General features: G+C 43.8%; 4 protein-coding genes across 9 annotated transcripts in view; 2 read left to right on the forward strand and 2 right to left on the reverse strand.

Moving 5' to 3' along the window:
- The window catches only part of LOC128074626 (myogenesis-regulating glycosidase-like), a 34,181-nt gene extending 10,699 nt beyond the window's left edge, over positions 1-23,482 (reverse strand). The window contains exon 1 of the mRNA XM_052670654.1: positions 23,465-23,482. The gene's annotated coding sequence lies outside the window, so the exon portion shown is untranslated. The remainder of the gene's footprint in view (positions 1-23,464) is intronic.
- Positions 235-17,088, forward strand: LOC128074637 (uncharacterized). Of its 2 annotated transcripts, none has more exons than XM_052670678.1 (6): positions 235-510; positions 10,095-10,562; positions 12,560-12,700; positions 13,159-13,227; positions 13,773-13,863; positions 14,151-17,088. In XM_052670678.1, the coding sequence occupies exons 1-6, from the start codon at positions 456-458 to the stop codon at positions 14,356-14,358; spliced, it is 1,032 nt and encodes a 343-aa protein (XP_052526638.1). In that variant the 5' UTR covers positions 235-455; the 3' UTR covers positions 14,359-17,088. The 2 variants fall into 2 exon arrangements, with proteins under 2 accessions (XP_052526638.1, XP_052526637.1); XM_052670677.1 differs by having other exon boundaries at positions 236-510; positions 10,092-10,562.
- On the reverse strand, positions 17,967-23,546 carry NUDT2 (nudix hydrolase 2). Of its 5 annotated transcripts, XM_052670705.1 has the most exons (4): positions 23,332-23,458; positions 22,453-22,595; positions 21,895-22,040; positions 17,967-18,893 (listed from the first exon to the last, which is right to left on the reverse strand). In XM_052670705.1, exons 3-4 carry the CDS (start codon positions 22,025-22,027, stop codon positions 18,580-18,582), a joined length of 447 nt encoding a protein of 148 aa, XP_052526665.1. In that variant the 5' UTR covers positions 22,028-22,040; positions 22,453-22,595; positions 23,332-23,458; the 3' UTR covers positions 17,967-18,579. The 5 variants fall into 5 exon arrangements, with proteins under 5 accessions (XP_052526665.1, XP_052526666.1, XP_052526663.1 ...); XM_052670706.1 differs by lacking the exons at positions 22,453-22,595; positions 23,332-23,458 and adding an exon at positions 23,465-23,546; XM_052670703.1 differs by lacking the exon at positions 22,453-22,595.
- A 1,539-nt stretch (positions 23,547-25,085) lies between these two features.
- The window catches only part of KIF24 (kinesin family member 24), a 32,132-nt gene continuing 29,505 nt past the window's right edge, over positions 25,086-27,712 (forward strand). The window contains exon 1 of the mRNA XM_052670637.1: positions 25,086-25,170. The gene's annotated coding sequence lies outside the window, so the exon portion shown is untranslated. The remainder of the gene's footprint in view (positions 25,171-27,712) is intronic.

A 27,712-nucleotide genomic window follows, 5' to 3' on the forward strand; every position in this document is an offset into this window, starting at 1 on the left:
GCTCAAATTGACGCACGCAAAAAACCATCCCTGAAGAGCCGACGACCCCGTGACAGCGCCCGCCCCAGCCGAGCCCAAGGTTTGGGCATCCCACGCCCCTCCACACTTTGCCTTCTCTTCCCGGGCGAGCCTTGCATCCTGCTCGGGCCCAGCCCCGCGGGGCAGCCCGCCAGGCTCCTTAGCATGCGGCTCCTGTTGCCGAGGAGCAGCGAGAAGCCGCGGTCGGCGGCTGCTCCGCGTCGGTGCGGCGTGCCCTCCAGCCCGGCTCGCCGTAGGATTTCTCGTACGGGATAACGCCCAGCGGGACCGCGTCCCACCGACGCTTCGCTGATAAGCCTGCTGCCAAGGCTCCAGAGCTAGGACGAAAGAGGAGATTTCTCCTCCTGGCAGGCTTTTTCTGCCTTGAATGACAGAGAGGGCTCCCGAGGCTCCTTACCCGTCCGAATTGGGACACAATGGAGCTTTTCAGGCTGAGTCTGAGTTGCATTTGTCTCCTGCCTTGGCTTGAGGGTAAGTTTCTCTTCCTTCGGGGTAGCCAGAAAAGGGAGAAGTGAAGCACCTCCCGGAGCTTAACCCAGTTTCCTGCTGACATGCTTTGCCTGCAAAGCTCTAAGCCCACCGGCTGTAAAAGAAGTGCCTGCAGGTGCACTTCAAATTTAAAGTAGGGTTAAACACAGGTGCTTAAGGAGACTGCTCATGCAGGGCACTGCAGCATTATATTGGCCACTTTTAACAGCAAGTCAGGCAAACTGCGGGTGAATTAATCCCTGGGTGCTGGTTTTCCTGTCCTGTCCTGGTGTCAGACAGTGGAAAAGGGGACAGGACCCTGCGGTGCTGGTCCTGCTGCACGGTGGTCAGTGGGCAGCAGAATGTGCTGAGGACCCCGTGCCACTCAGCATGGCACAGATCATGCTGTGCTCCAGTGGGTGACTGCCTACTGCCAAGGTTGCTGAAATACGGCATCCTGCAGGGAGGATTTGGGAGCCAAGCAGCCTGGGGTTTGGGGAGAGGAGAGAAGAAGGAGCCTTGGCAAGCAGCATCCTGCAGAGCCAGAGAGATGTCTCTCAGGAACAAGCCCTCCAGCTGGCTCACCTGTCACGGACAGCAGGCAGCAAAGTCCCAGAAATAATAAATAATTCTGTTTTTATTTTGTTGTTCTGCCTGAGGATGCAGGTTATTGAAAGTTCTTCACTGAAATAAATCTCTGAAGTGTTTCAGGGCTCATTCAGCCCCTGAATGCAAGGACAAAAAACCTGTGGTTTTACAAGCTGCAAGCTCGGAGATTTTCAGGCTCCCTAGACAACAATTTTGTCTCTGCAGCTGGGATTTTTATTCCCTAAAGACAAACCTCAGATTCCCCAGGGATTTTTTGCACCCTAAACCCTCACTTAAAGTAAATCCAGCAAATCCTGTCTCTCCTTTTTAAGTCTTAGATGAATGCATGCTTTTTGTTGTGCCAGTGAGCAGTGAAATCAGGGTAGGAGCAGGAGATGCTGGGATGTCGGGACTGTAGGAAGGCTGTAGGGATCTTGTCTTTCTCTTTGCTCCAGCAGAGATCTTGCCCGGTGCTGGGAGACAGTAGTGCTTTTCTGCTGTCACACAACAGAGCTCCACAGATGTTTGGTTGGTAAATTGTGGAGGATCACAGGATGTTTTCCTCCAAATTTCTGTTCTTTTCCAGTGAAATGCATTTGATGTAATCGTGTGATCAGTTGCTGCATTTCAGCTAAACACTGACAAAACCACAGGGATTTTGCAACAATTGAATACATCTCTCCAGTGTCTGGGAATGCCCAAAACAAGCTCAGAGGGCAGAGAGCAAACGTTCTCTGGTGTGACCCACGGTCTATCCCACCTACAGCTGCAGTCCTAAGGCTCTAAGCAGGACAGAGGTTCTTGCTCTTGGCAGACTTCAGAGGGTTCGTTTTCCTGCTGGAAAATGGGAATCCTGGAATTGCCTAAGCTGCTGGTAACTTTGGAAACTCCCTGCCATCCATTGGGGAGCTGAAGTGTCTTCCTGCAAAGTGAAGTCTCACAGCTCCCCTGCAGAGCACTATCGTGTGCTTGTGAGATCAGACAGAAAGCTGCAAACTGAAAACTGCTGAAATAATGCCACATTTCACACTGATGCCTTCAAGGGAGCTGAGAGCAATGGCTGCACAGGTGTTTCAACACAACAACCCCTAGGAACTCCTCTCCCCAGCTGGTGGCTCCAATTCCACTGGTTCCTTTAAGCGTCATCTGTGGAAGGGGCATAAAGGCCAATGGTATCCAGTACTTCTCCTCCCCAAACATTTTTCCAACCTCCAACTGTTTTCTGCTCGGGGATTTCCTCAACCCAGTGTGTTTAACTGTTCACTGGCTACCAGATTCCTCTCCATGCACCTGCATGGAATCTCTCTTATGGCAAGAATGCGGTGTGCATGGAGCCATCTCCTCCTCAATGCTGTTAGCCTTCCTCTTCTGCCTCCAGTACCTCTTGGGGCTGTTTCCTGGACAGTCAGCCCCACACATTCTTTCTGACCTTCCTGAATTACAAAGATTACAAAGATCTCCTCCATATCTCCCTCCATGGATTGGATTTCCCCACATACATCAGCTTTTTGGCCTCACTGACCTCTGCTTCCCATCAATTACCCATGTGTGTTTCCACACAAAAACTTTCCCTTTATTTCTATGACTGCTCTGATGTCTTAGATACTCAGTCAAAAGTAGACCTTATACCAGTAGGAAGAGTTATGAAGACTTGTTGGTCAAACAAAAATAAGGTTTTTCCTAAGAAAACTGCAATGGTAAGGAAAAAACACAGGGCAGTGTTGTTGCTAGAAGCAACAGCTGAAAACAAGTCTTGGAGTACTGTGTTGCTGGAAAGTAATCTGAGTGCAGAACATGAAGTATTTGCAATCAAGTGCTTGCCGTGACAAGCAATTTGCCAGCTAATTACTGGCAATATCAGTAGGCTTTGTTGACTTTTCTATAAAAATGACATGACTTATGAGAGCTAATCTGTTGTCTGAAGTGATGGAAATAGTGCACCATAAACCCAGAGTTGCCAGGTAGCTGCTCACTCAGCTCCAGGTCTGCCTTTGCCCCATTTTACAAAAAAAAAAGTGAATGTAAGTCTACAGAATAGTGATCTCAGATTTAAATGACAGAGATTTCCAAAAGTGCCCCATGCCCAGAAAAAGTCCGATGAATCAAAGGACAGAAGTTCTCAAAGTTCTCTTTAGAGCTGTCACCATAAGACAAGCAGGAGAAAATGTGTGGGAAAAACAATAGCAAAAATGAAATCAGCGTACATGATGATCTAATAACAACTGCACACTTCAGTTACCTGGCTTGGCAATTGGGCAACATGAACAACATCTGAATCCTGCATGGAAGTTGCAGTCCCCTACCCTCAAAAAGGCGGTGATTTGTGTCGATCTGCATTCTGCAGGAGAAATACATGTCCTGAACCACCCTGCAAGTTCTGTACTGGTTTCAAAGAGACCACTCAGGAGCAGCACTCTTGTGGGGAGGGACTTTTTATAAGGGCATGTTGTGACAAGATGAAGGGAAATGGCCTTAAACTGGAACAGGTGGTAGGAAGAAATTCTTTACCGTGAGGGTGGTGAAGACACTGGAACAGATTGTCCAGTGATGTTCTGGATGCCCCCTCCCTGGAGGCACTCAAGGCCAGGCTATAGGAGGCTGTGAGCAACCTGGTCTAGTGAGAGGTATCCCAGCCTATAGAAGGGGGTAGGAGCTAGGTGATCTTAAAGGTCCCTTTCAACCCAAACCATTCTATGATTCTGTGATTTGCCTCTTGTTAGTAGAGGCCCTGGAGTGGAGGATAGATCCAGAAAGTAACTGGAAGTCAGGTTGGCGGATTTTCAAATTGCCATATGACAGTTTGTTGAGGGCATAGATCACAGTTACAGTGAATGGGATGGTTTTTCTCAGCCACAACACTTTGTGCCTGTTTTAAAGCAACACTTTTTGCCTGTTTTAAAGCAAAACAGGCCTTCCTTTGAGAGTACCTAGCTCTGCCCTACTTACTTGGAAAACAGTCTTTTGACTGTTCAGTCCCCTGTTTATATTCCAATTTTCAGGAGTTCCCAAAGAAAAAAGATCATGCTGTAAGTTTATCAGCCTACCAAGCTCTTGGGCCAGTCCCTAGCTCATGCCTTGCTGACTGCCGTGGGTCAGGCCTTCAACTATGTAAACATGCAGGCTTTCAGTGGGGCTATAAGGATCAACCTCCAGATTTAAGCCAGTTATCCCAGTCTTTCCTATACAAAAACCCCACTGCCAAAAAGGAGACATTTATAAAGACTGGACACCTTTGGATCAACATGATGCCCAACACCATGGCTGTCACTGCAGCACAGTTTCCTGCTTTTGACTGAATGCATCCAGGTCATCTGCCTCATCATATCTCTCTTATGACAACAAGTTATGTTTAATTTCCTCATCCCACAACCCTGGGCTGGTTTCCTGCATTGGTGGGATTTTGTAAAAAGGAGCTATTTCTGGGCAGCATCCAAGTCTGCTCCTGCTCACTAGTTTATGTTTGTCCGTAACTGACAGCACCTCAAGCTGCTTACTCCAGTTAAATTAAAAGCAATGCTCCTATGAGTGATCTCACACAGCTATGTTTTGTGCCAGGATACATCTGCAGGGGAACCTTCCAACCTTAACTGGAGCTTCCCTCTGTTTTGCCACAGTATCTTCTCATTTCTATCAAGTCCTGACCATCAGTAGGAGATGGAAACAAATAACACAGGAACAGCTTCCTCCTGTTCAGAAAAGACATTAGGCTGTGCTTTTGCTCGTGGCAGGATATGATAGCTTCAGGCATCTCAGCAAATTGCTGCTGTTGCTATGATTAAATCCATGAAAGTCTCTTCAGTCTTCATCCACCAACTTTCTGGACTGCTTGGTTTTGCAGATATGCTACAATGAGTCAGCAGGAATGTCTGAATTTAAGATTAGTTCTGAAATTGAATTCCAGTCAAGGATCTGGATAGAAAAGGGTGGTAGCTGTGCATTACCAGCGTCACACACTAGAACAGGTACTAGTAATGAGGTTAGATACTGTGCTTGCACGAAGGGAGAGGATTACATATCAGTATGGGATAGGGACTGGTATTGTCCTCATAACCACAATGGTGTTTGAGAACATAAAGTTGTCCTTCTTTGCATTCTTTGGTTATTTTCCCTTCTTCTGGGCTGGGACCCTTTCTGATAGGAGGCGGAAGCTCTTACAGAAGTGTTTTGAGTTAGGACAGAGACAGAAATTGCTGGCAGAGCAAATTTAGAGGATGGGATTCTTCTAAACCCTTATCCTCCCAATGCTCCAGCACCATGGAGGTGTCCTAATCCTGGGAGAGATGATATTCAGGGTGAGTTAAGCAAGGAGGCAAACATTGGTAAGATACACAAGACCAATGTGGGCCAGCCTGTGCTGCTGAATGCTCCATAGCAATGTGACTTTATTCAGTTGTGGACAGTAGAGCCAGACTCACCTGAGCATGTAATGCTCTGGCTTGCCCCACTGTTACCCAGGCTGTGGCACTGCTGCTGCAATGTTCCCAGGCTGCAGTGCATGTATAAATGCTGCGCTCAGTATGGGTAGAAGCAGCAGCCTGAAAACATTTCTCTGAGCTGCTTGCTTGGGTGACTTGGGGCAACCCACTGCTGTGGTGGTACCCATGAAGACATGGGAGCTCTCCTGAGTGGTGGGGAATTCACACGAAGCAACCTTTACAGCAGGTGCTGCAGCCACACAGATGGCTGCCTGCCTTCCAGGACAGGTAGAGGCAGGAGAAGGTGGATTCCTCACTGTGACTTCACAGTCATTTCCTCCTCAGAAAAAAAACAGCAACTTGGCAAGAGAAATCAAGCTTACTGAGGCATATTATAAGAGTTAGGATCCTGACTGGGGAGAGCAAAAGAAGTTCATGTGGGTTCTATATTTCCAAGTTCCTTGCTCACTTGCAGCGTTTTGGAAATCTGCACTCACTCTGATCTCTGACTTATCCTCTGCTTCTGCAGATCTGCTAAAGGGAGAGACCAACCCAAAACAATGTCCTAAATGGCTTTGATCAAACATTGCTAAGAAAGAGTAGACACTTTCCCAGCAACACTGGGGCTACATTAACCAAGGCTCTCCTGACAGCATTACCTTAATTAGGAACATTGCATGGATTTTGCTGCTGGTCCTGTAAGGAGCAGCATGTCCCAAGAGTGGTTATGTCACAGAGAGGCAGGGGACCGCATTGGCTGGTTTTTCTTTCTTGTGACCAGACGGAGTGGCAGTGTCATAGGATGAACAAGCTGGCATTGATTGCTAGAAATTGTTTGTTTTGTTCCTAAAAATATAAAGAGGCCAAAATGTTCAAGCATGAGCAGATCAAAGCAGGCATCTATTCCAGTTCCATGGATAAGGCTGGTATTTTCCATAGGGGCTGAGCTCACATCCTTAAGGTGTAAGCTGGATACCATGGTCTGCATACTCCAGGTTAACATCTAACATGTTAGGACAGATGGCCTTTTTTGCAGGTCTGCAGGGACTCACAGTTTTGGTGGAAAAAAAATCATTTTCTTACTGACTTAGTAGTCTCAGTGACTGATATGTATCCCAAGGTAAATGTGTTTCTGTTCTCTTGTGCATTGCTTATGACCTGTGGGGTCAAAATGACTGTTGCCATTTACCTTTAGCTCCCCATCAGTGAACTTCTTTAGATATCAAAGTGTCAACCTCAGGAAAGCAATAATGTACTGTTGGCTGATGGTGAACCCAAACAATGTACACAGGCTCTCATCTTGATAGGGATCACATGAATCAAAGAATCACCTTGTTTGGAAAAAACTTTCAAGTTCATAAAGTCCAACAGGGTTACATGGAAAGTTTGCTTTTGTAAAGCCAGCTTTACAAGATCCATATCATGAGAAACAACACCATCAGTAGGGAAGATGCTCAGACCACATACATTACTGAGGAAATGTAAAAATCTCAAAGAAAGCACACTGGTTGCAGTGATGAGCTTCCCTAGATTTCATGTATTTCCTTGGCAGACAGGCTGCCTTGGATATTTAGTGGAATGAGTCTCTGAAAACTGAAATCTGTATAAATCTGAGCTGTTAGAAAAAAGCAGCTCTAAAGGGCAAGAGCCTGATAGGTAATATGGGGTAGTACAGTGATGTCCTAGGGAGGAATGTACACTGCCAAAGACTGTACACAGGGAAAAAAGATAAATCTGAGCAAATGACAGGCTCTGGCACACTGAACAGAACAGAATACAACATTTTTAAAACCTCAAAGGGCTGTGTAAACTGTTCCTTAAAGCAGCCTCAGCACCAAAAGAGAGGGTTATGGCAATTATGTCAGAACATAATTGTTGGACAGCACAGGTCACTGGATTTGATTTTGGCATCAGATAAATCAGGAGAAACAACAAACAGAATTTGTGGTCAGGCAGACAAGTATGAGAAAAGCCAGTACAGATCTTGTAATGGGATCACTAACATCAGTGATGGCATCGGTGGCTCAGAAATAGTAAGCTGATCTGGACCTTGCACTTGTATTTGCAAAAGGCTTAGAGAAAGATTCTTCTGCTAAGGACCTCAAAAACTCAGCTTTTACAGAGTAATGAGAGATTTCACTCACAGTCTGGTAACTGATTAAAGGCAAGGAACAAAGAGGCAGAATAAGTAGACAACAATCACAGCAGTGTGAGGTATCAGCAGGCTCTGACAAAGATCAATGGCACAGTGATCTTGGGAAATGGGGTGAATAATGAAGTAATAAATTTTGCTGATGGCACAAAATTACTCAGAATAAGGTAAAGTGAGGCTGGCTGTGTGGAGCAGCAGAAGGAGCTGATGGTACTGATTGAGCAATAAAATGGTTATTGAACATTAGCATGGAAAAACACGGTGTAATGCACATGGGAAAAATAATTTTAATCATAGACACCCAGAAATGCTCTCTTTGCTAGCTCACACAGCTTGGGAAGAAAGCACTGGAGAGCTTGCAGATATCTCTCTTGCATGTTCTCTTTACTTGCCTGATTTTTACTCTCTTCCCCTACAGGCAAATGCTGAGTGTTGGAGACAGGATGAGGTGCCCAGAAAATATTTTATCTGACCCATTAGGTTCTGACATTCCCTGTTACATTTTTATGTAGCTCTCAGTTCATCACTTCTGAAATTAATTTCTCTCAATTAAAATGAAGCGAAGTGTTTCTGAGAATCCTGCATTTCAGCTCCTTAAAATAAACAGATGGGTGGAGGAGGAGTGGGGAGGGGATAGTATTCATCCCTTTGGATTTTCTGAAGATTAGGGGAGATTAACTGAGACATTTTGGAAAATGAGACATTTCTCCTGCCATTGGAAGCTAGCAGTAACCTGTCTCTGAGGCAGAAATTCAAGCCTAAGGTGCACTGAACGTTTTTATCCAGCCCTCACTGAGAAATAAAGAGGTCTGGACTCAGGTGGTACCATTTGTGGTACCCACAAATGTAATTGCCATTTAGGAACCTGCTCTTGGCATCTTGGAACCTGCCTGGATTGGTGACTATCTCAGGACCACAAAACTCTATTTGCCAGCACGGACACATCCAGCTTTCTCCCAGAGCAGGTGCAGGAGCTGTGCCGCGATTTCTGCCTGCCTCTCCCCATGCATTCAGACCTGACCAAACAGCTCAAGGCTGTTTTTGATTTAGCAGCCTACAGACACTATTAATCTAGCAGACCCCTAGAATTTCCTGAAAGAAAACATGAAAGTTCTTTTAAGCTATTGTTCCTACTCTTGGTATTGTGTACCAGCTCCTGTTTACACTGTCATTATTTTTTCTTCAAGTACTGAGCCAAATACATGCTGCCAAAGAAAAGCATTGTTCCTTGACTTGTGAGGGGAAATTCTGCAGAAATAGATGTAGGTCTTCTTGTCTATTACCTTTTTTCAGTCTCCTCTTTATACTCAATAGCGTATGTATGTTGACAGGATTTTAAATCTGTGATTCCTGGGGAAGCATTAAAAATGTCACTGCAGAAGCTGAAAGTTACTACTTGTTAAGTATAATTAAGCCTAAAATATCTCTGAGAATGTGGAACCTGAACCACTTCTTTCTATCCCTCAATCTGCAATTTAGGCGCAAAACACAAAACAGGAAGGAGCTACATCTGTGTCAGCAACATATGGTTTTGCATTTAACATTTTGCTCAGGATGTTCACAGGCCACACCTGCAGATTTTGTACTGAAAGTAGGTATAATTGTCCAGCTAACAGGATGATATCCATCCCAACTCACCAGAAATGCTGAGACCCATTGCTACTAACTGCAAAAAGCAACTATAGAAATTGTTTCAAATGGCATGCCTGCTGTGGGACAGCAGCAACGTCTCTTATGGAGGGACCCTTAAAAATGGTAAATTCATGTCTGGGGAGCACAGACCAATGCCAGGCGTACTAAATTCAAGTTCAGTTTGATATTTGTTCTGAGTTGTGTCAGCCAAGTACCTGCAGACTTCTAACAGGGTATGGTTTTATCCTAGTGTTCCTGTAATCGCACAAGAAGACACTTAATGGAACAATAGCCTAAGTGGCCTAATTGGCCCCAAATTGATAGCATTCGGGGGTTCAAGGGTTTCAATTGCTCTTTTTTATATGAAAAAATCGAATTAGAAAGGGGTAAAAAAAATCCAAACCATCTAATTATTTTGGAGGAAGAGAAAGATGGGTACCTTTTTCAAGCTATAATCAGTTCAAATACAAATTAATTATGTAGAGTTAGATATTTCATGAAAGAACCATTTCCCAAGGACAGTGCGCTTTTTCCCCGTTAGTTATATGGGAATTAGATACACAGCACTGTCATTGTTTTCTTCCCTCCAGTATTGCTCCTCACTTTTTGTGCACTCTGAATTTTAAAGAAATGTCATTCTGAGGAATCAAGAGGCCAGGTGAAAGGTTTATCTTGCCAAGCCCTCCCAGGAAAGGTCTGGTGTGTTATATCTCCCTTCTGCAGGGCTTTTTCAGTGCTTGGTGATATGTTTGCCTTGGAGATGTAGCATATTAAACCGTGCTCTGGTTGTACTGCAGCAGCAGAGGGACAAGGCTTCCTCATCAGAAACATCCGTCTGGAAAAATGCATCCATGTGTCCCATCGCGAGGCTGACGGCATCGGCCTGGCTGAGTGCGTGCCACACTCCCAGCAGCAGTGGTGGAGCTGGGACCCAGCCAGTGGGACCATCACCAGCCTGCAGACCAAGCAGTGCTTGTCAGCCCACAAGACACGGGAGTATGGCCTGGCCAAGTTGGAGCCCTGCAGGAACGGGGAACACCAAGTGTGGGCCTGCAGCAAGAAGGGGCACTTGACTCTGCAAAGCTTGGGCTTCCACCTCAGCACCAAGGATGGAGGCCACAAGGTCTTTGTGTCAAGGGAGAAGGACAAATTCAGCAGGTGGAAGACTTTGGAGGATGAAACCATCTGTGCTGCTGCCCAGAGAGCTGCTTCGAGACCTGCTGAACCAATGCGACGAGTTGTAGACACACGGGTGTGGATATATGAAAGTAAGATGAGGTAGAGTTAGAAACAGCTAACGGCTAACTTTGGGCATCATTCGAGTCACCTAACGCCAGGCTTTCATCCTTCATTCTAATCCATGGTCACATCAGCCTCGTCTGCAGACATACCAACAACCCACAGTCAGCCCTGCTGCTTTCTGGGAGCTGCTGCTCATTGCTTCCAAAAAGCACACAATGCCTTGCAGGACGAGGCCTCTAAACAGCAGCTGCCACACTGGTGATGGCCAGAAGACAGGCATTTTGGAAATTTTGCCTGAATCAGTGAAGAATAGCTGGACACAGCCATTGCACCCAGCTGTGGCTGCCATCATTTCTCAGATGGCTCGTGAAGCCCACTGCAGGCCACTATAATTGAACCACAATTAATCATCCAGTTTGATTCCCCATTTCCTTTAATTCACCTGCAAAGGAGGGTGTTTTCAGGTCTTCTTTTGTGCAATTGTGTCCAGAATCGAGACTCAGTTCCTCCTCTCCCCTCTCTTCTTCCACTCCAGGGACTAAAATGCAGACAGTGTTTGTAATTACTTTTCTGTGTTTGTTCACTGTAGGTGACAAGATTCCCAGTCTTGCTCAAGGGAAATTAGTTCCCTCATAGGAAGGTTTTTTGGCCTCAGAGAGATTTTCAGTGTTGCAGAAATGAATAAAGAAAAAATATGATTTTTTTGTGTGTGTAAGCAAATGGATTAAGAGTGTAAGCTTATGACGCAAAGAAGTTATATCTAATTGGAAACAGAAGAAAATATGAGAGCTTTTACGGCTGTCATGTAGACAAGATGGTCTTTTAACTGAGGTTTTTAAAAAGCCTACTAGAAAGTCAACGTAATTATCACAGATCAGTAGTCACAAGCATTAATGTTTGCTTAGAATGAAGGTAAATACAGCAAATAAAAATTAAATACTATAATAGGCAAGCTAAATATAGGCCAGGACATGCGTACGACATTTAAGATATGGGAAAAAGGCATGTGAAAAAGCATTTGCATTCCCTGAGGCAATGTTCCTGGCAGTCCAGGGCTGCCTCAGAGCCAGGCTCCCCAAATAAGGCTGCAAGGATAAACACAGGACAGGCTTTAAATCAGGTTGCACTAGTGTGCCCTGTGCAAACTGACAGTTCTCTTACCACCCCACCGCAGGCCTGGCTTTTTTGCCACATGGATCAGAGCAGGAGAGCATCTTGCTCCCGCAAGATTTTTCACAACCTCCCCCCTGGCAGTAGCTGCTATCCCACACTCTACCTCTGCTGTAAGCCTGTCAGGGCAAAAAATGCTGTTGAGATTTCAGCCAGTTTGCTGCCTCTGACAGCTTGCTGATGTATAGAAACACCTGCCTTTGGTCAGAACTTGTTCTGTGTCACATCTTCTCCAGTTCTTCAGTGTCCTGCTCTGGTTACTGCAGAGGTAGTGCCTAGAAAACACTGTGAAAGCCCACCTGATACATAAGCTTTTCCCCCTTCATTCGCACACCAACAAAATCTAGATCAAAGCAGGGCACTCTAGCTTCTTCAGAACACAGTCTGCTAGCCATGACCTTCTTTTCATTCAGCCTAAAATCATGTTTATCTTAATCACGAGAGATAAAGCTTTCCACCCTTTTGAGCCCATTCCTTCATCTGCTGTGTTAGTATTACCTGTAACACTTAGCTATGGTTCAGCTTGCTTCCTCCTCACAGCTCTTTAACTTCTGGTGTTCATACGTACTTTCTAGACTAATTACCTTATTCTGCACCAGAAAATAAACTCTGTTTCAGCTCTAGATTCAGTCTTCAGAAATTCATTTACTCTTTGAAACCCAAGAGAACTGAAGGCCTATGTTATACTGCAAGAGGTGACTACTATTGCATTGCATCCCATTTGCCTTGCAGGGTTAGGACTAACATGGCAGGGCAGGGTTCCCATCCTTTGCTGGGCACTGAATGTATTCAGATTTCTGTACAAAAAGTGAATTACAATCACATGTATCTTTGCTTTATTTCCTTTCCGAAGGTAAAACCATCGATTCATCAAGGACTGATGCCATGCAGAGGGAATCTTCTGTGGGCTTCACTGACCCATCTCTGGTGAATAAATTGAACAGCACGGTGGTTCCTGTGAAGACTAAACAGGCATACCTCCCAGAACACGAGGGTGAGCACTTTCCTCTTCTGAATGCATATACAAGAACAGCAGGAGGAGAAGTGTGGGCAGCATCCAGCAATCACTCAAGTTTTTTTTTCTCAGTAGTACTAAGAACCTTGGTACTTCTGAAGAACTGCTATATACATTCCTGAGAGATTCAAGACTGTACTCTCACAAGACACACTGAGATGTTTGCCTTGACAAGTGGTTCAGTGTATGGCCACAACCTTAGTCTGAAGGCACAGCCATAGGATGTGCTAGGAGCAAAGACATCTGTGATCGGGTACATCTATCAAACCATCTCCTCCAACAATTGGAGCGAGACACAGGGAAACATTGAGGAACAAGCCTTTTATCCCTTTCTAGCTCCATACAAGTGGCTACAGTTCAGCTCAGGAAGAAACCAGAGCTTCCTTTGGTCCAACAATGGAAACCATTAATCTGTGTCTTTCTGCTTCTTTCTCCAGATGTGCTGTACAATCACTCTAAAAAGCATCATGGAAATCGAGGGAAAACCACTGGGGCTAGGCTTGCAGGTAGGTCCAGAGATCAGCACAGGACAGGGAACAGCTAGATAGAGGCTCATCAGTGCCGCTGACTTTCTTATTTGCTGCAGTTACATGATGCTGCATCCTGGATGATTAGTAAGGAACAAGAACCCCAGAAAAGCTCCCCTGAAAGATCAAGCCAATCTCCCCAGGCCTAGAAATAAGTGAAAACTTACAGATACTTTGTCCCGTGTGAGAATACTTTGTTCAGCATAAGAAATTCAAATACGCACTAACATGAGTGCCTTTCCTCAGCCTTTTTTTATTTTATGTCAGAGTGCTGCAGAACAGGGAAGAATCAACAGCAGTCATCTTCCAGGCAAGAAATAAAATCTCTCTATTGCCAACTTCAACAGAGGGATACTGTGCAACTTAATGCAGCTGTATGGGTTTGATGTTATAAAAAAAAAAAAGCAGTTTTTCTGTTACCTGCTAGTTTGGAGAGATATTTGATGTGTTTTTCCAGCAACACTGGCTATCGCATAAGAATGGGGATAAGCATGGCATGATTGTTTCCTATTACTTCCTCCCAGGCACCAACTGGAAGACGGCAATGCTAGTTCTCAGCCCCTTGGCATTCATACTGGGATTAATAATACTGACACTCAATGTTCATTACAACAAGTAAGTTAGATTATGTTTTCTTTCAGTCTGTTACCCCTGTTTTGCATTTCAGAATGTGGCTGTGCTCACCCATGATGTCACTGATGATTTCTCCTCTCTACTATTCTCTTTCCCACTCACCATCCCATGCAAATACTACTGTTGGCTATCTCTTCCCTATACATACAGTATAATCCTTGAAGGCTGTTAAGGGAATTTGGGCATCATGGTTGCTGATTCAGTTTACATGGAAAGGCAACAAAGTGATAGGCAGATGCAATTACGTACCCTTGCCTCTTTTACCCCAGGAAGAAGAAAATCCTCTCTGCTCTGAAGAACCCCCCAGCCAGCAGCAGCAGAGCTGACTTACAGGAGACGTCTCCCTTACGACGATGCCCCCAGCCATACCTCCCACCATCTCGTTCCCCTTCCTTGCGGCATGGAGAGATATTCATTGAGTGGAAAGATGGAACCATCACCCCTCTTTTCGATAACGCCAACTATCAGGTGGACTAGCACCAAAATAACACAGCTGCTGTTTCATTGCTTGTTACTCTTCACCATTCTCACCAAGAAGTGAACCTCCTTCCAGGCATTACCATTTTGTTTGGGGGATGTAAGAGCTGGTCTTTTTTTTTCCCCTTTTTCTTTAAACACAGAAATCACCCTATGCAGCACAGGGTTGAAGCAAGCAGAGCAGACTTTTGTTTAGGCACCCAATGCCTAAATGCTTGGCTTTTCTAGTTAACAAAGCCCAAATATAGCAAAATGAAGCTGGCATCTTGCCAACTTCAACCATCTATTGTCCTGAATTTCTAGTTACTGAGCATATGAGAAAGTAAATCCTTGCAGACAAAGTATAATGCAAGCTCTGGTGATCTTTAAATACTTTTTAAGTTTAAACTAGCTGCCAACAGTCACAGAAGGCTGTTGATTACTTTGTCAATGTGTGAACTTAACTAATAAGCACTGTCTTCAGGACTCAAAGATGAGCCTCCTCTATCTGCCAAAATACTCCCCCCACTAAGTTAACACAGCAAATCATTTTTCAAAGTTAAAAAACTGCACTCCATTCCTCTCTGCATCACTGCAAGAGTCCTGCTGAGTATCTGTCTCTCAAAACATTTATGTACTTAAAATCTACTGAACCTCATTATAGTACACATCCTCTTCCTTTACGTAGAATGACAAGTTAATGGTGCTGCTTGTTGGGGATATTATCTGGCCATTTTATACCAGTTTCAGTCTGATTTTCTGTAGTCACATGGAATAGTCAATGAATAGATATACTGCTCCCACTTTGAGCAGGAATAGTTTTTGTTGTTAGTGTTTCATGGTTGTTTTTTTTTCTAGAAAGGAGACACTCTTCAGCTTCTGCACTTCTTGCACAATTATCTGTGACCTGTCATGCTCAATTCTGATCTTTACTCAGTCAAACTTGCAATGTCTTAGCGTGTTCCTGATATTCATGAGTTTATGCCTTCCTTCTTGCTGATCTTGTAACATTGTAAACTGTAATCACAGCTATAAATCAGGAAATATCTGGAGAAATACTAACACCAGCACATTACAGATATGAGCCTGCATCACTATATTTGTTCAGTAGTGCAAAAGAAACTTACCTTAACATTTATCACTTTTTCCTAAGTGAAGATACGCAATTTCAGTGGAGCTCTGACTTCACAAAATCACAGAATGCTGAAGTTGGCAGGACCTCTAGCTGCTCCTGGTCCAACCAGGACAAGTGGGGACACTCAGAAAAGGTTGGCCAGAACCACATCCAGGCAGCTGCTGAAGATCTCCAAGGAGGATATTCTACAACCTCTGTGGGCAACGTGTGCTAATGCTCTGTCACTCAAACAGCACAGAAGTGTTTCTCGATGCTCAGACAGAGCCTTTTGTGTTTCAGTTTGTGCCTGTTGCCTTTCATCCTAGCACTGGGTACAACAGAAAAAAAGCCTGACTCCATCCCCTTTGCCTGTACCCTTGCAGTTCTCTACAGTTTGATTTCATTTAATCTATGGCAGACAGAAGTTCTCCAAGGCATTCGCCTCTGACACAGACCTCCAGCCTGGTGAAAAGTTAACTGCTATATTATTAAGAGCTTGGCTGGTCTCAAAAAACAAAACAAAACAAAACAAAACCAAAACAATGCAGCAGTTCAGGATGTAAACTCACAAACATTAGTTATAAGTGTCTTCCCCAGGCAGATTATTCTCTATTTACTGGAGCATTTCCCAGATGCTTCTTGGGAAAATAGTTCTGGACATGGGCAAAGAAAGAACACTTTCTCCACCGGTAACCAAAAAACACAAACAATATTCAGAATTACATTTTGACTTCTCAATACTGCCCTTTAAAACAAATCCAAAGACTTTGTGTACACTTTTAGGTCAAATTTCCAAATGTGTAAGCATCCTTTTACACACAAAAATTATGAGAATACATTCTGCACACACATTGCTCAAAACGCCCACAAGAATGCCTCACCACTTACCACATTTATATACCTTTTAACTTTTTCTTTGCTCAGTTAAGTTGCTTGAAATTCTGCCTATAGAGCACCTCGTCTTACAGCACACAGCACTTGCTAACCTCCAAAATGCTGGTGCACTTAGGGAGCTATGCACAGAGCAATGCCATTAAAACACATACATGGAGTTCAACAAGTGCTGCGCTTCCCAGAGGAGCAAACATTCACTACTGCTGAATGGGCAGAACATATGACTTGTTAAAGATGCTCTGTAATTCATACTTAACATGCAAATCTTTCCCATAAACATGAAGGCAATCACACAACTGTTTGCATAGTACTGATTAGATGGCAGCTTAAACAATAATGTAAAAAAATAATGCTGTGAAATTGCACAGGCATTTGACTGTTTTCAACCCTTCCCCCTTGCTAGTTATCTTCTAGATACTTCTCACTTGCTTAGATTATATGCTGGAGACCAAATTTTCCCAGATACGGGCAGGGGAGCTGAAAAATGTGGCATTTCATCATGAGAGGTCGCACATTTTCAGTTGTCCGCCAGGAAAGACTCTGAAACAGCTGATGGGTTTGGGTTGGGGATGGACCAGGTGACACTGGAGAGATGTCTTCCACCCTCTGCTTCCATCCATTAGCTGAGCAACACACAGAGCAGTTGCACAAACCTGAGCGCTGTTCACTTTCTGCCATCACCTGAATGTAATGCTTTTACAGTGTTAACAGTTGAAATAAAACTTACCTGTGAAGTGGAATAACGCTAGATTTTATTTGTTTTTATACCTATGCAAAAATCCTGCACTTTGAGAATACGTTTGTAAATCAATCCATGGGAAGGTAACAGTGATAAACATGACATTACTGCCACAGGTGCCAAAGCATGAGCAACACATACCTGGGGAATATTGCAACACTAAACTGCAGCACATTTTTCAGCCCAGTCATGCTTGCACCTCTGGTACTGAGGGTCTTCAGCAGAGCTAATATAATGCTAATTACCATCTTCCCTCCTGAAGCAAAGAGGAAAACAGAATAGAAGCAAAACCCCCTCTCATACACTTACTTGCTTTGTAAAGCAGTAAAATGCAAGTGCTTAGGCAGCAAAAGCTACAGAGGACAAAGGGAAGAAGGGACTTTTTTGGAGGGAGCACAAGGGGGAGATATTAGGGATTCAGAAAACTTGTTCTCTTTCTCAATAATTTAATAATGCTATCATTCTTTTATGGTATTACCAAAAAACCCAAAGGATTACGAGTCATTACTAACAGAACATCAGTGATCATACAAAGTGCTAGCACGTCAAAGACAAAAGAGAGATTCACAGAAAAGCTGATGCAGGTGAAGATGCAGAAGCCAAAAGTACCACACAGCCTACTGTAATCATCCAACAGAATTATCTGCAGCAAAGCACTGACAACGTGCATGACCGTGCTGCCCCTGCGTGTGCAGCCTGCAGCCAACACTGATGCTATCAAACAGATGCAAGGCCTATTAGTTCACATACTCCGTGCAGAAAATGCCCTATTAGGCAGCCATAGATTTCCCTGTCACAACCTTCTGAATAATGTATGTATAAGTGTCTATTAGAGAACAAAAAGGAAGGGGGAAAAAAAGAACTCCAAGTTCACCATTTAAATACTGGATGTCAACAGTTTACTGAGACTCCTCGGATAGCAACTATTTTCGTAACAGAATAATAGCCATGTACATAAATTCATGATACAAACAAACAAGACCTGAAATGATTTGACAAGTTATCACAGCATATCAGCAGAGGAATTGGGAACAGAACTACTGCTGCCCTATTTTTAATGCAAGATGCGACTTCTGCAATACACATTTTATTATTAAAAAATCTCCATATGCTCATTTTTACAACACTACAGATCTATATCAGCAAGTCAAGAAACATCAAGTGCTTGATTTTAAAAAATAGACACAATTATTCAGCACTTTAAGAAAAAAAAATGGAGAGGAACACAGAGAGACTTTGTTAGCTCAAGGTTTCAACTCAGACACCTCTTCATCTTACAGTTCAGTCAGACCACATTATTTTTACATCAGCTATGGGAGACAAAGTTCGTTAAAAGCCCCAAGTATCTATTACTGACTTTGTAGAGGTTTAGAAAACAAAGTATATTTCTGCAGCCACATAGTACTTCTATTGGCTAAAAAATAAAATTAAGTTTAAAAAAATACATATATCAGGCTGCTTCTCCAAAAATTCTTCTTGCTCTTCACAAAAGCATTTATTTATCAGAGCTGAGAAACTGATGCACATCTTTCAGAGTTGCTTGCATATCCTCATATTCTGCAAATTTGCAAGCATCCTCCAGCTTCAGCCAGCGGAAAGCCTGGTGCTCCTCTGAGAGCTTAATTTCTGTGTTACAATCCTTCACCTCTGCCAGCCAGTAAACAACAGTCTTGGGTTTGCCATGGACAGGATAGTGCAGTTCCTTCCTGTACCCTTCTACAAGAGTGAGCTGACTGGCCTGAAGACCTGCCTCTTCCTGTGTTTCCCTGAAGGCTGTCTGCAAGTCATCCTCTCCTGGATCCACATGGCCTGTCAAGAGCATAAAAAAAAAATAAATCTCCAAGACAAAAACTGAGATATTGTTTCTTCATTTGACAACTGAGAAATATTAAGAGAGAGAAGAGAGAACACAATAGTGGACGAAGAATCAAGCTAGAATCAGAGAAAGGAGGTTGCTTTTCAAACATTTATGCCTTGATCTTGCTCCTGTGGCTTTTACAATTGTTGTTCATACCGCATCTTTCAAAATAACCAGTTGCCCGTTAGCATGAGAAATCTTTTCTTCCCAGCCCTACCCTCCTCTTCTGGAGCACCATGCACCCACAGTGGTCCAGCTCACACTACACCTCAGGCTAAGAACTGAGTGCTTACTGAGTGTTTTTCCTTTAGCCAGCACAAAAGGAGACTGCTGATTTCCAGGACTCTTAGTCTTCTCCCTCAACTTCTTCCCTCCCAGTGAAGCTCAAGACTCAGTTCTGCAAAACTCTTATTCACACAAACAACACAGAAACAATGACACCAGACACTAGCAAATTCCATCTGAAAGGTGAGTTTCACAAAAAAAACCTTTGAATCTCTTGATTCACAGCTTAGGACAACATCATGAACACTATAAAATTTCAACATTATTTTATAGCAAAAAAAAAAAAAAAAAAAAAAAAAAAGTGAAAGTTACCAACAGAACCAAATCAGCTTCATGTATGTTTGTGCCTTGTTTCAGCACATCCTCAACCACTAAGAAGTCAATCATGAAATGACTAGCTGGAAAACACACAAGGTTGCTAGCTTCATAGTTAATATTGCTGTACTCCAAAAGTAGGTTACAATTCCTGAGCCACACTAGGAACACTTGGATGCTAACATTTGGATGCTAAGTTATCAGAGACCACCACTATTTTCTATTGCACTGGGTCATGCAGCAGTTAAAGAGTCTTTGTACTTTTTTTCAGTATTACCCTGTGAAGTACAGCGCACCTCAATGCCAGTCTTGCCAGTGGCTGTTTTAGTTCTCCAGGACACCCTATTTGTTTTATGTTGCTTAGAATGAGAGCGGCCATTACAAACAAAGGATAAATATAACACATCCCCATATCCCCAGCTGTTTGTATTTTTGTTGAGAAATGTCAGATTTGGTTTTCTCATGAAAGATCCAGACAAGACCATAAATAGAACAAGCCAAGCAAGATCTCAAAAAAGCAATGAAACATGAGCTGAGAGGCTTCAAGGGGTGGGGGGCTAGGGGGGAGAGAAAAAAGCTTTATTTTGCCTCTGGTATCACTCTCTTTTCTATTTAGGTGTCTGCATATAGCCACAACTTATCACAGAGACAAGTATTTTCTCAGGTTTCAGGCACCCAAAGCCACCTTTTAGTAATCAAATTGGTGTATGTGAGAAGTTCATTTTGCTTTGTCAAGAGGCCTCTCTTATATCTTTATGTATCAGTAACTTAACCATCCTTTTATGTGACACTTTCTCAAATGTAAAACACAATTCTATTTAAAAAATAACTGCAAAAAACAGCATCTGACACTGCATTTGATGTTTTAGATATTTGAGATGAAACACACAGTAGCTTTAAGTAAAAATTATTTCCCCTGACTCTCAGCACTGCAAGTCAAAGTCTCCTTCTTTCTGAAGAATATGCATATTTCCAAAGCTGGGACTTCTACGAATGGCTGAGAAAAAGAATACACCTAGTCTTGCACAATTAGATTTCTTTTATCTTATCCACAGCAAGTCCCTCAGAACATCCAAGAGCAGTAAAGAACCAGTTTATAACAGTCATGACCTATCATTACCAAAAATGCAGTAGTTGAGGCAGCAATAAAACTGGAGGCTGGGTCCAATTTCAATTCACAGGACACGGATGCTACCACTGGGCTGCCAGCACAGCAAAAGGTAACGAGCACACCCCACTATTGCTAACCTCTGCCCTAAGCTCAGCAAGTTTCCAGCTTTGAGTGGTATACTCTGCCTACCCGGAAGAGAAAAAGGACAACGGACAGCACATCACTGCAGCTTTCAGCTCCTCAAATTCATTTACACTCATGCAGTCCCAATATGCTGAGGAGGAAAACAAACCCTGCATCTCATCTCACCAGACTCAATTTGTACCAGGTCACAGTTTTAAGAGCACAGATCAGAGTGGTGTTTATGTGTGGGAATCCAGGCAAGCACAGTTTAATTCCATAAAGGTTGCTTAGGGAACTTTAAAGATATCAATGCGCAGCTGTAGTCATAAGTAGACTTGTATCCTGTGTGCACCTGGAGAGGTGTCAGGAGTATTAAAAGTTATAATCACTTTAAATTTGTATCTGTATTGTATGGAAGTTTTTGCAACCTGGAACTGCCTTTGAAGACCACTCACACTGAAGAGAACATAAAATGTAACAACTCCTTCATTTTTTAATCTATAAAACCTTAACATTACGATCTGACAGCACGAGATACACGTGTTTGAGACTTTTCACTTGCCAACATGCTGGCATGTTCAGAATTTCTGCATTCCCTGAGAAAGCTTTTCACATGGGTCTCTCCTCTCATAATAGTTATGGCCCTTGGTTTCCCACTAGGTTGCAAACTCTTCTAGCTAGGTTTTTGGTGAAGTGGACAGAAGGAGAGGTTTGTAAAGTTTGCTCATTAACAGAAGAACACAGCTAATTAATTCTGCTAATTTTAATTAGCTAATTTTGTTAGCAGCTTTTTTCCCTCCAATTCATAAACTCCTGTTTAGAGTAGTATTTTACAAAATAAGAAGTACAAACTAGGGGGAAGAAACAGTATTTAAGAAAACACAGAATGTACTTGAAATATTTCTGTGTTGTGATTTTTCTGGTACCACCATGTACCACCAAATACTGGCTCTGATAGAGCCATACAGCTCCTGGCTCTGGTGCCCAAAGAGCACAATTAGCTGTGAATGTAGCTAGTTAACTGCCCCCAAAGCTAACCTTAGGAGCATTCAGCCAAATTCAGTCAGAAATATCATTCCTGACACAAGCAACACTGAAGTTATCAGAACAAACATCACCTTTGGGAGGGGTCCAGTGATGGGTCCCATAAGATGTCTGGAGGAGGAGGTATTCAATACTGTCAGCAGCCTTAGAAGATGGTGATGGCTGCAGTCTTCTGTAGATTATCAAGCCACATGCTCTTACAGCCATGTCCCCCTCTTAACTGCAAGAAGAGCAGCAGAAGAGCACAGAGGATCAAGCACAAATAACACAGAGCTCAAGCAGACAAGCCATGTTTATCAGAAAATGTTCTCAGCACAGGCTAAAAGTCATCCAATCCTTCACTGTTACTGCATAGCTAAACTGCATCTTAGTAACCACCCATGTGAACTATCGACATGAAAATTAAGCCCTTTCCTTTTAAAACCAGAAACTCACAGAAAACTGAAAAAAAACAAAACAAAAAAGTTTTCAAGGAGCATGAAATATGACTTGTGTGCCACTTCTTTGCAGTTGCTATTTTACACGCTACGTTAGAGTGAGGTAAAATGACAAAAGTAAAACAGAAGCCAGAAATGTAACAGTCTGAAGCTTTTTCACTGCAAAAATCTAAAGACACTGTGCAAAGATAATACCTCAACATTACTTGGGAGTGACAAACACAAATAACTGCCAACACAGATGCCCTGCAGCACAGAACTCCTCAGGATGTCAGCAGCAAAGCTGAGCAACATGATGCCAGAGGATGGGCGCTCTGTTATCCGGCCCAGATATAAAGCTGTGATACAAAATTAAAAGCTTCTTGACACTCAAGTTAAGCATTAATTTGATGTAAGTAGCAACCACACATCTCTTAAGTGACAAGTGCTGGAAGCAAAAAGTTGTGTAGTCAAGGCAACCGGTTCTTAAAGTCCAAAAGCAAAGGAGATGAGAAATCCATTTTAAAGCACACAGCAACTCCTTGCCTCAGGTAGAACTTGTTACCTTGGCAGCATCGCTGTTTTCAATGGAAAACACATTTACACAGCGCTGTTTTCCCCTTCACCGTCCTATGAGACACCGTGACAACAACTCCGTGTGGAGATCAGAGCACAGGGTAACATCACCCACCAGCAGCAAAGCCTCAGGGCGGCACGCAGCCCCCTCGCTTCACTCCTCTTTACGCATTTCAGCAAGTTTCCCCATCAGCCGCGCCAAACCCAACCCTCGCTGCCAGCATCACAGACAGGGCCCCGCACACCGCGACCGGGACGTCAGCGCCACCTCCCGGGCGAGACAGGGAACGCCGCGCGGCCGCAACGACCCCGCAAGGACGAACAGCCCGCGGGTGCACAGCCTCCAGCCCGCCGCTCCCGTGCCGCGGGCGGCAGGCAGGCTCAGGCTGTGTGCGGGACGAGGTCGGGCGGCCCCCAGGTGTGACTGGACCTCTCCAGAGGCGGGGAGCCGAGGAGGAGAGCCGGACTGGCGGCCCCACGACGGAGGGGCCGGGTGGGGGCCGAGAGAGGGGGCGTTACCGCCGCAATCCCAGGACGCCACGTCGAGCTGCACGCCGGGACCAGTGAAAGGGGAACTGGGGAGAAGCGACCCGGAAGTCGAGCGGGAGAAGAGAACGAAACTCGCACGGAACGCTGCGCTGCCGGCCCTCACCTGCACTTCCGGGATGGAGAGTGGGCGGGACTGGGGCGGGATTGACGATTCACTCCGACCAATCGCGACACATCCCCACCTCCTCCTCGCCCCCATTCGCTGGCGGTGGGCGCGAGTGTTTGAAGCGCGAAAGGCGCCGTTGCTATGGAGACGCGGCCTGGGCGCCGCCGCCGCCTCCCTGTCTGCCACGGTCGGTGAGGGGCGGCGGGTGGTATCCCCGGCGTGCCGGCCCGTTCCCTCAGCCCCGTCCCCGTTCCCTCAGCCCCGTCCCCGTTCCCTCAGCCCCGTCCCCTCTTGTGGGCTCCGGAAAGGAAGAGGAGGTCGGCAAAGAGGGAAGCGGAGCGCGCTGTGATCCGACTGCCAGGCCTCGTCCGAGGACCGCGGGCCACCTCCTCGGCTCCCGGCCTGGAGCCGTCAGTAAGTGACCGATCCCTTCCCCGCGAGCTGCGTGCCCCGTGTGTCCCCGGAGGAATGCCTGCAGGCTCCTGACAGGTTGAAACTACACAGTTGGTCCTTCTGGGACTAAATGTAGCAGGGAGAGCAATGACTGCCTCGGGGCAAACCACAGGCGTGTGTTGTCCCTCTGAGCTTTGCAGTGTAATTCCAGATGCACAGCAGCTTGTTTAGGTATAATTATAAAGTAAATATTGAGTGCCGTTTGTTAAATCTCACTGGCAGGAGAATCCTAGGCACAATTTTCAAATAATCAGCATCCCGATTTAACTCTGGGATTCTTTTCCTGGAGTGCGATTGAGTATTGGACACTTCCCATTTCCATGCAGCTGCTGTTCCCAGCAGCTGTCGGGTGTCAGCTGTGGGTCTCTTCTGCTGAGCTCGCTGTGCTATTCTTGGTGTGAAGGGATTATTGCCATAATGAACATCTCGTGCAAATTAGAAAGTGTTTGAAAACACAATAACTGACACAGAGTGGTAATTTTTAAGTCTGTTGCAGAGAATACAAAAATTTTTCATAGAGTGAGCAGTTCAGGGTTGTCTACATCATTGGTGCACAGAGGAGACCTGCGTCATTGTTAGGCTGTATGATAATTGTCAGTCAACACCAGAAGTGCTCCCTCCTTCCCAGTTATTAAACAAAGATCGTAGATGGTTATCTATTGGTAGCATTCAGCTGTATTTCTTGTATCTTCAGAACTGCTACAACGCTTGTTTCAACTAAAAAGGTTTAGTATCTCATGTACATGGACAGGGATTTCTGTAATGTAATTCTGCGATTTTATGAATGAATCTGCTGCAGTGATCTATAAATGTTTGAAGCAGAGTTTCATAGCTCCCCATCTACTGCATTAAATAAAATCACCTTTTTTTAAATGGAAATAATATCTCTTATTGTGGAGCTTGTATTTATAAAAGTGCAATCTCTCTGTGACCCTGTTCTTCACAGTAATGTCCTCATGTCTGAGAGATGGGATCAGAATAATTAAAGAGAAAGCATTTGGTGTGCTACCTTTGAGAAGCATATCAGCTGTTCACTTCTGGAGGGCTCAATCAGACTTGGCTTTGTATCATAGTCTGAAAAGAACTTAGTTCTCAGATGAATAAGAAATAAAGGTGATTGGTAGCATGAGTGAATAAGTCTCCCTTTTCTCTCCTACAGGATTGTCCGCAAAAATTGGCTTCATTTTGATTTTCTGCTTTTATACTCCAAAAAAACATGGACTCAGAGCCTGTTCTGAAGACATCTTAGGGTAACCTGTTACAAACGATGAGTACAATACTTTGGTATAGTTGTGATCAGAAAAGTTAACATACGTACATGTGTTTATGGATTTTTTTAGATTCCTAACATTTGTTTCTCTAAGCTGTGAGGTGGAATGATTTATCTGATATAGAGTGACAGATGGGAAAACAAGGTGATGTTTAGGCTTTGTATGTTGATTACTTTTATCAGATGCCCTTGAGAATTGTTCCTCATATTAACAGTCAGACCACATTTTATGATTCAGAACGATGGCAATGGATTACTTGCAGAGCAAAATGTATAGTTGCATTAATTTACATTTGTAAGGCTTGGAGCAGCACACAAGATTGCTTCACTTCTCCACTACTTCATAGAATCGTATCTTAGAATCATAGAATGGCCTGGGTTGAAAAGGACCACAATGATCATCTAGTTTCAAGCACCCTTGCTATGTGCAGGGCCGCCAACCACCAGACCAGGCTGCCCAGAGCCACATCCAGCCCGGCCTTGAATGCCTCCTGGGATGTGGCATCCACAACTTCCTTGGGCAAGCTGTTCCAGTGCTTCACCACCCTTTGTGTGAAGAACTAATATCTAACCCTGACCTCCCCTGTCTCAGTTTAAAACCATTCCCCCTTGTCCTATCACAAACAGCCGTTCCCCCTCCTGTTTATATGCGCCCTTCAAGTACTGGAAGGCCACAATGAAGTCTTCCCGCAGCCTTCTTTTCCCCAGGCTAAACAAGCCCAGTTTCCTCAACCTTTCCTCATAGGAGAGGTGCTCCAGCCCTCTGATCATCTTAGTGCCCTCCTCTGGACCCACTCTAAGAGCTCCATGGCTATAGTGATATTAGTTACATGTCTGAGTGGTGACAATAAGAAGTACCAATGAAAATTGACTAGAATTGCCAGGTAAATATGAGTAGCAGGTATCAGGGTGTATGTGTGCTTTGCTTACTTAAGTGAGCAGTAGATCTTTAATCTTTCAGAGATCTTTAATATTTCAGAATATGAAAAGGATTCAGATAAAGTGGTCTAAGGCTGCTTTATTCTTAATATAGTCTGTTCAGGTACAAGATTCCTTTTATGCTCAGCAATTGATACTGTCTTTGAAAGCCAGTCTTTTCTCTACTTTGCATTGTGACTTAAAGCATGTGTCTAAAAGCTAATTAATAAGTATTTTAAAAGAGCATTTTAAAGTGGAGGATCAGCTCCTAGAGCATAATTCTATGGTGAATTGATTTCCTCACAATACAAATAATCACTATTTTCCAGTACTTACACCTGACTTATTCCCTATCTTTGTGCCCCTTAAAAACCCTATAGTACCAAAGCAGGAGAGTGATCTGTGCTTTCAGTTTGGTCCCTTTAAGAAATATATACACTGTTTACAAGAAGTACTTATCCATTACCATCAGGCAAGTGCTGTAATGCTGAGATTTTTGTAAAACTTTTTTGCTAAGAAATAGGTTGTGGAGACTTCAGGTCTTCGCCACATAAACAAAATGAACTGACTTACCTCTCTTTGACATTAGAACTACATGCTCATAGTGAATTGTGCCTTCAAACTCACTCCCTTCCTTCTCAGAACAGAGGTTATATTCAGCTGTTTTAAGGAACTTAAGGCTTTTGTCTTTGTCCTATTTTTAGTGAAGTTATTCATAGCTTTGCTGGGATCAAGGTTTGGTTGGGCTTTTATATCGAACTATCACCCCAAAGAATGCTATATTTGTCTGTACCAGAAAACAACGTAATCTCAAAAAAGCAAATTAGATCCTGGCAATACCTGGGAAATTCTAGCTGTTATTTGCTGTGCAGTGGTAAAGGTCTTTTCTCTTTTTGCCAGAAGATGGCATTATCATTACCAATTTAGGATTCTTGAAAATCTGCTCATACTGCCCTTACTACTTTACAAAGTTATTTTTAAGAATTACATGTAAGTTTTAGGAAAGCTGTCCTGCAATAAGAAGCCTGCAGCGTCGGATGAATTAAGGTATTCTTTTTATGGAGATGAAGGCATGTCATTCTTTTAGAGCATTTATGTTTAGGCAGCCAGAATTTCCCTGTGATTATCCATTCAAACAACTGTATTTCCCCTGAATTCTCTTGTACAAACCAGACTAAATCTTCTAAAATTTTTCTGCTCTTGAGTTTCAGAATCATCAGAAATGCTGGAAGCCATCATCATGACCTTGGCTTATTTTTTTTCCATGGTTGATTAATTTGTTACTCCTTTATTGCTCAATATTGAGTTTTCCTGGGTTGTGAAATGGCTCTTCCAGAAATGGAGAGACACTGGAGTTCATCTCTTTTAACCATTTAGGTCCAGTAAGATTTATTATAGCTGAGGAAGCAACAGTAGAGATTTTACTTTTAGGGCTGCCTCTCATTAAGAAGATTTTTATTTGCTTTCACATGGAAAAAGCCATAGCCAATAAGCCATGCAGAGCTGCCTACATATCTCAGTCCTAACCTCTTTGTCTGTTCTCCGTACCTAAATCACTTGGATGTTCCGCATTTTGAGAAATTTGCCTGCATGTCATTTCCAGC

The sequence above is a fragment of the Tympanuchus pallidicinctus genome, unplaced genomic scaffold (assembly GCF_026119805.1).
Source record: "Tympanuchus pallidicinctus isolate F22 unplaced genomic scaffold, pur_lepc_1.0 scaffold9, whole genome shotgun sequence".
NCBI classification, from domain to species: domain Eukaryota; kingdom Metazoa; phylum Chordata; class Aves; order Galliformes; family Phasianidae; genus Tympanuchus; species Tympanuchus pallidicinctus.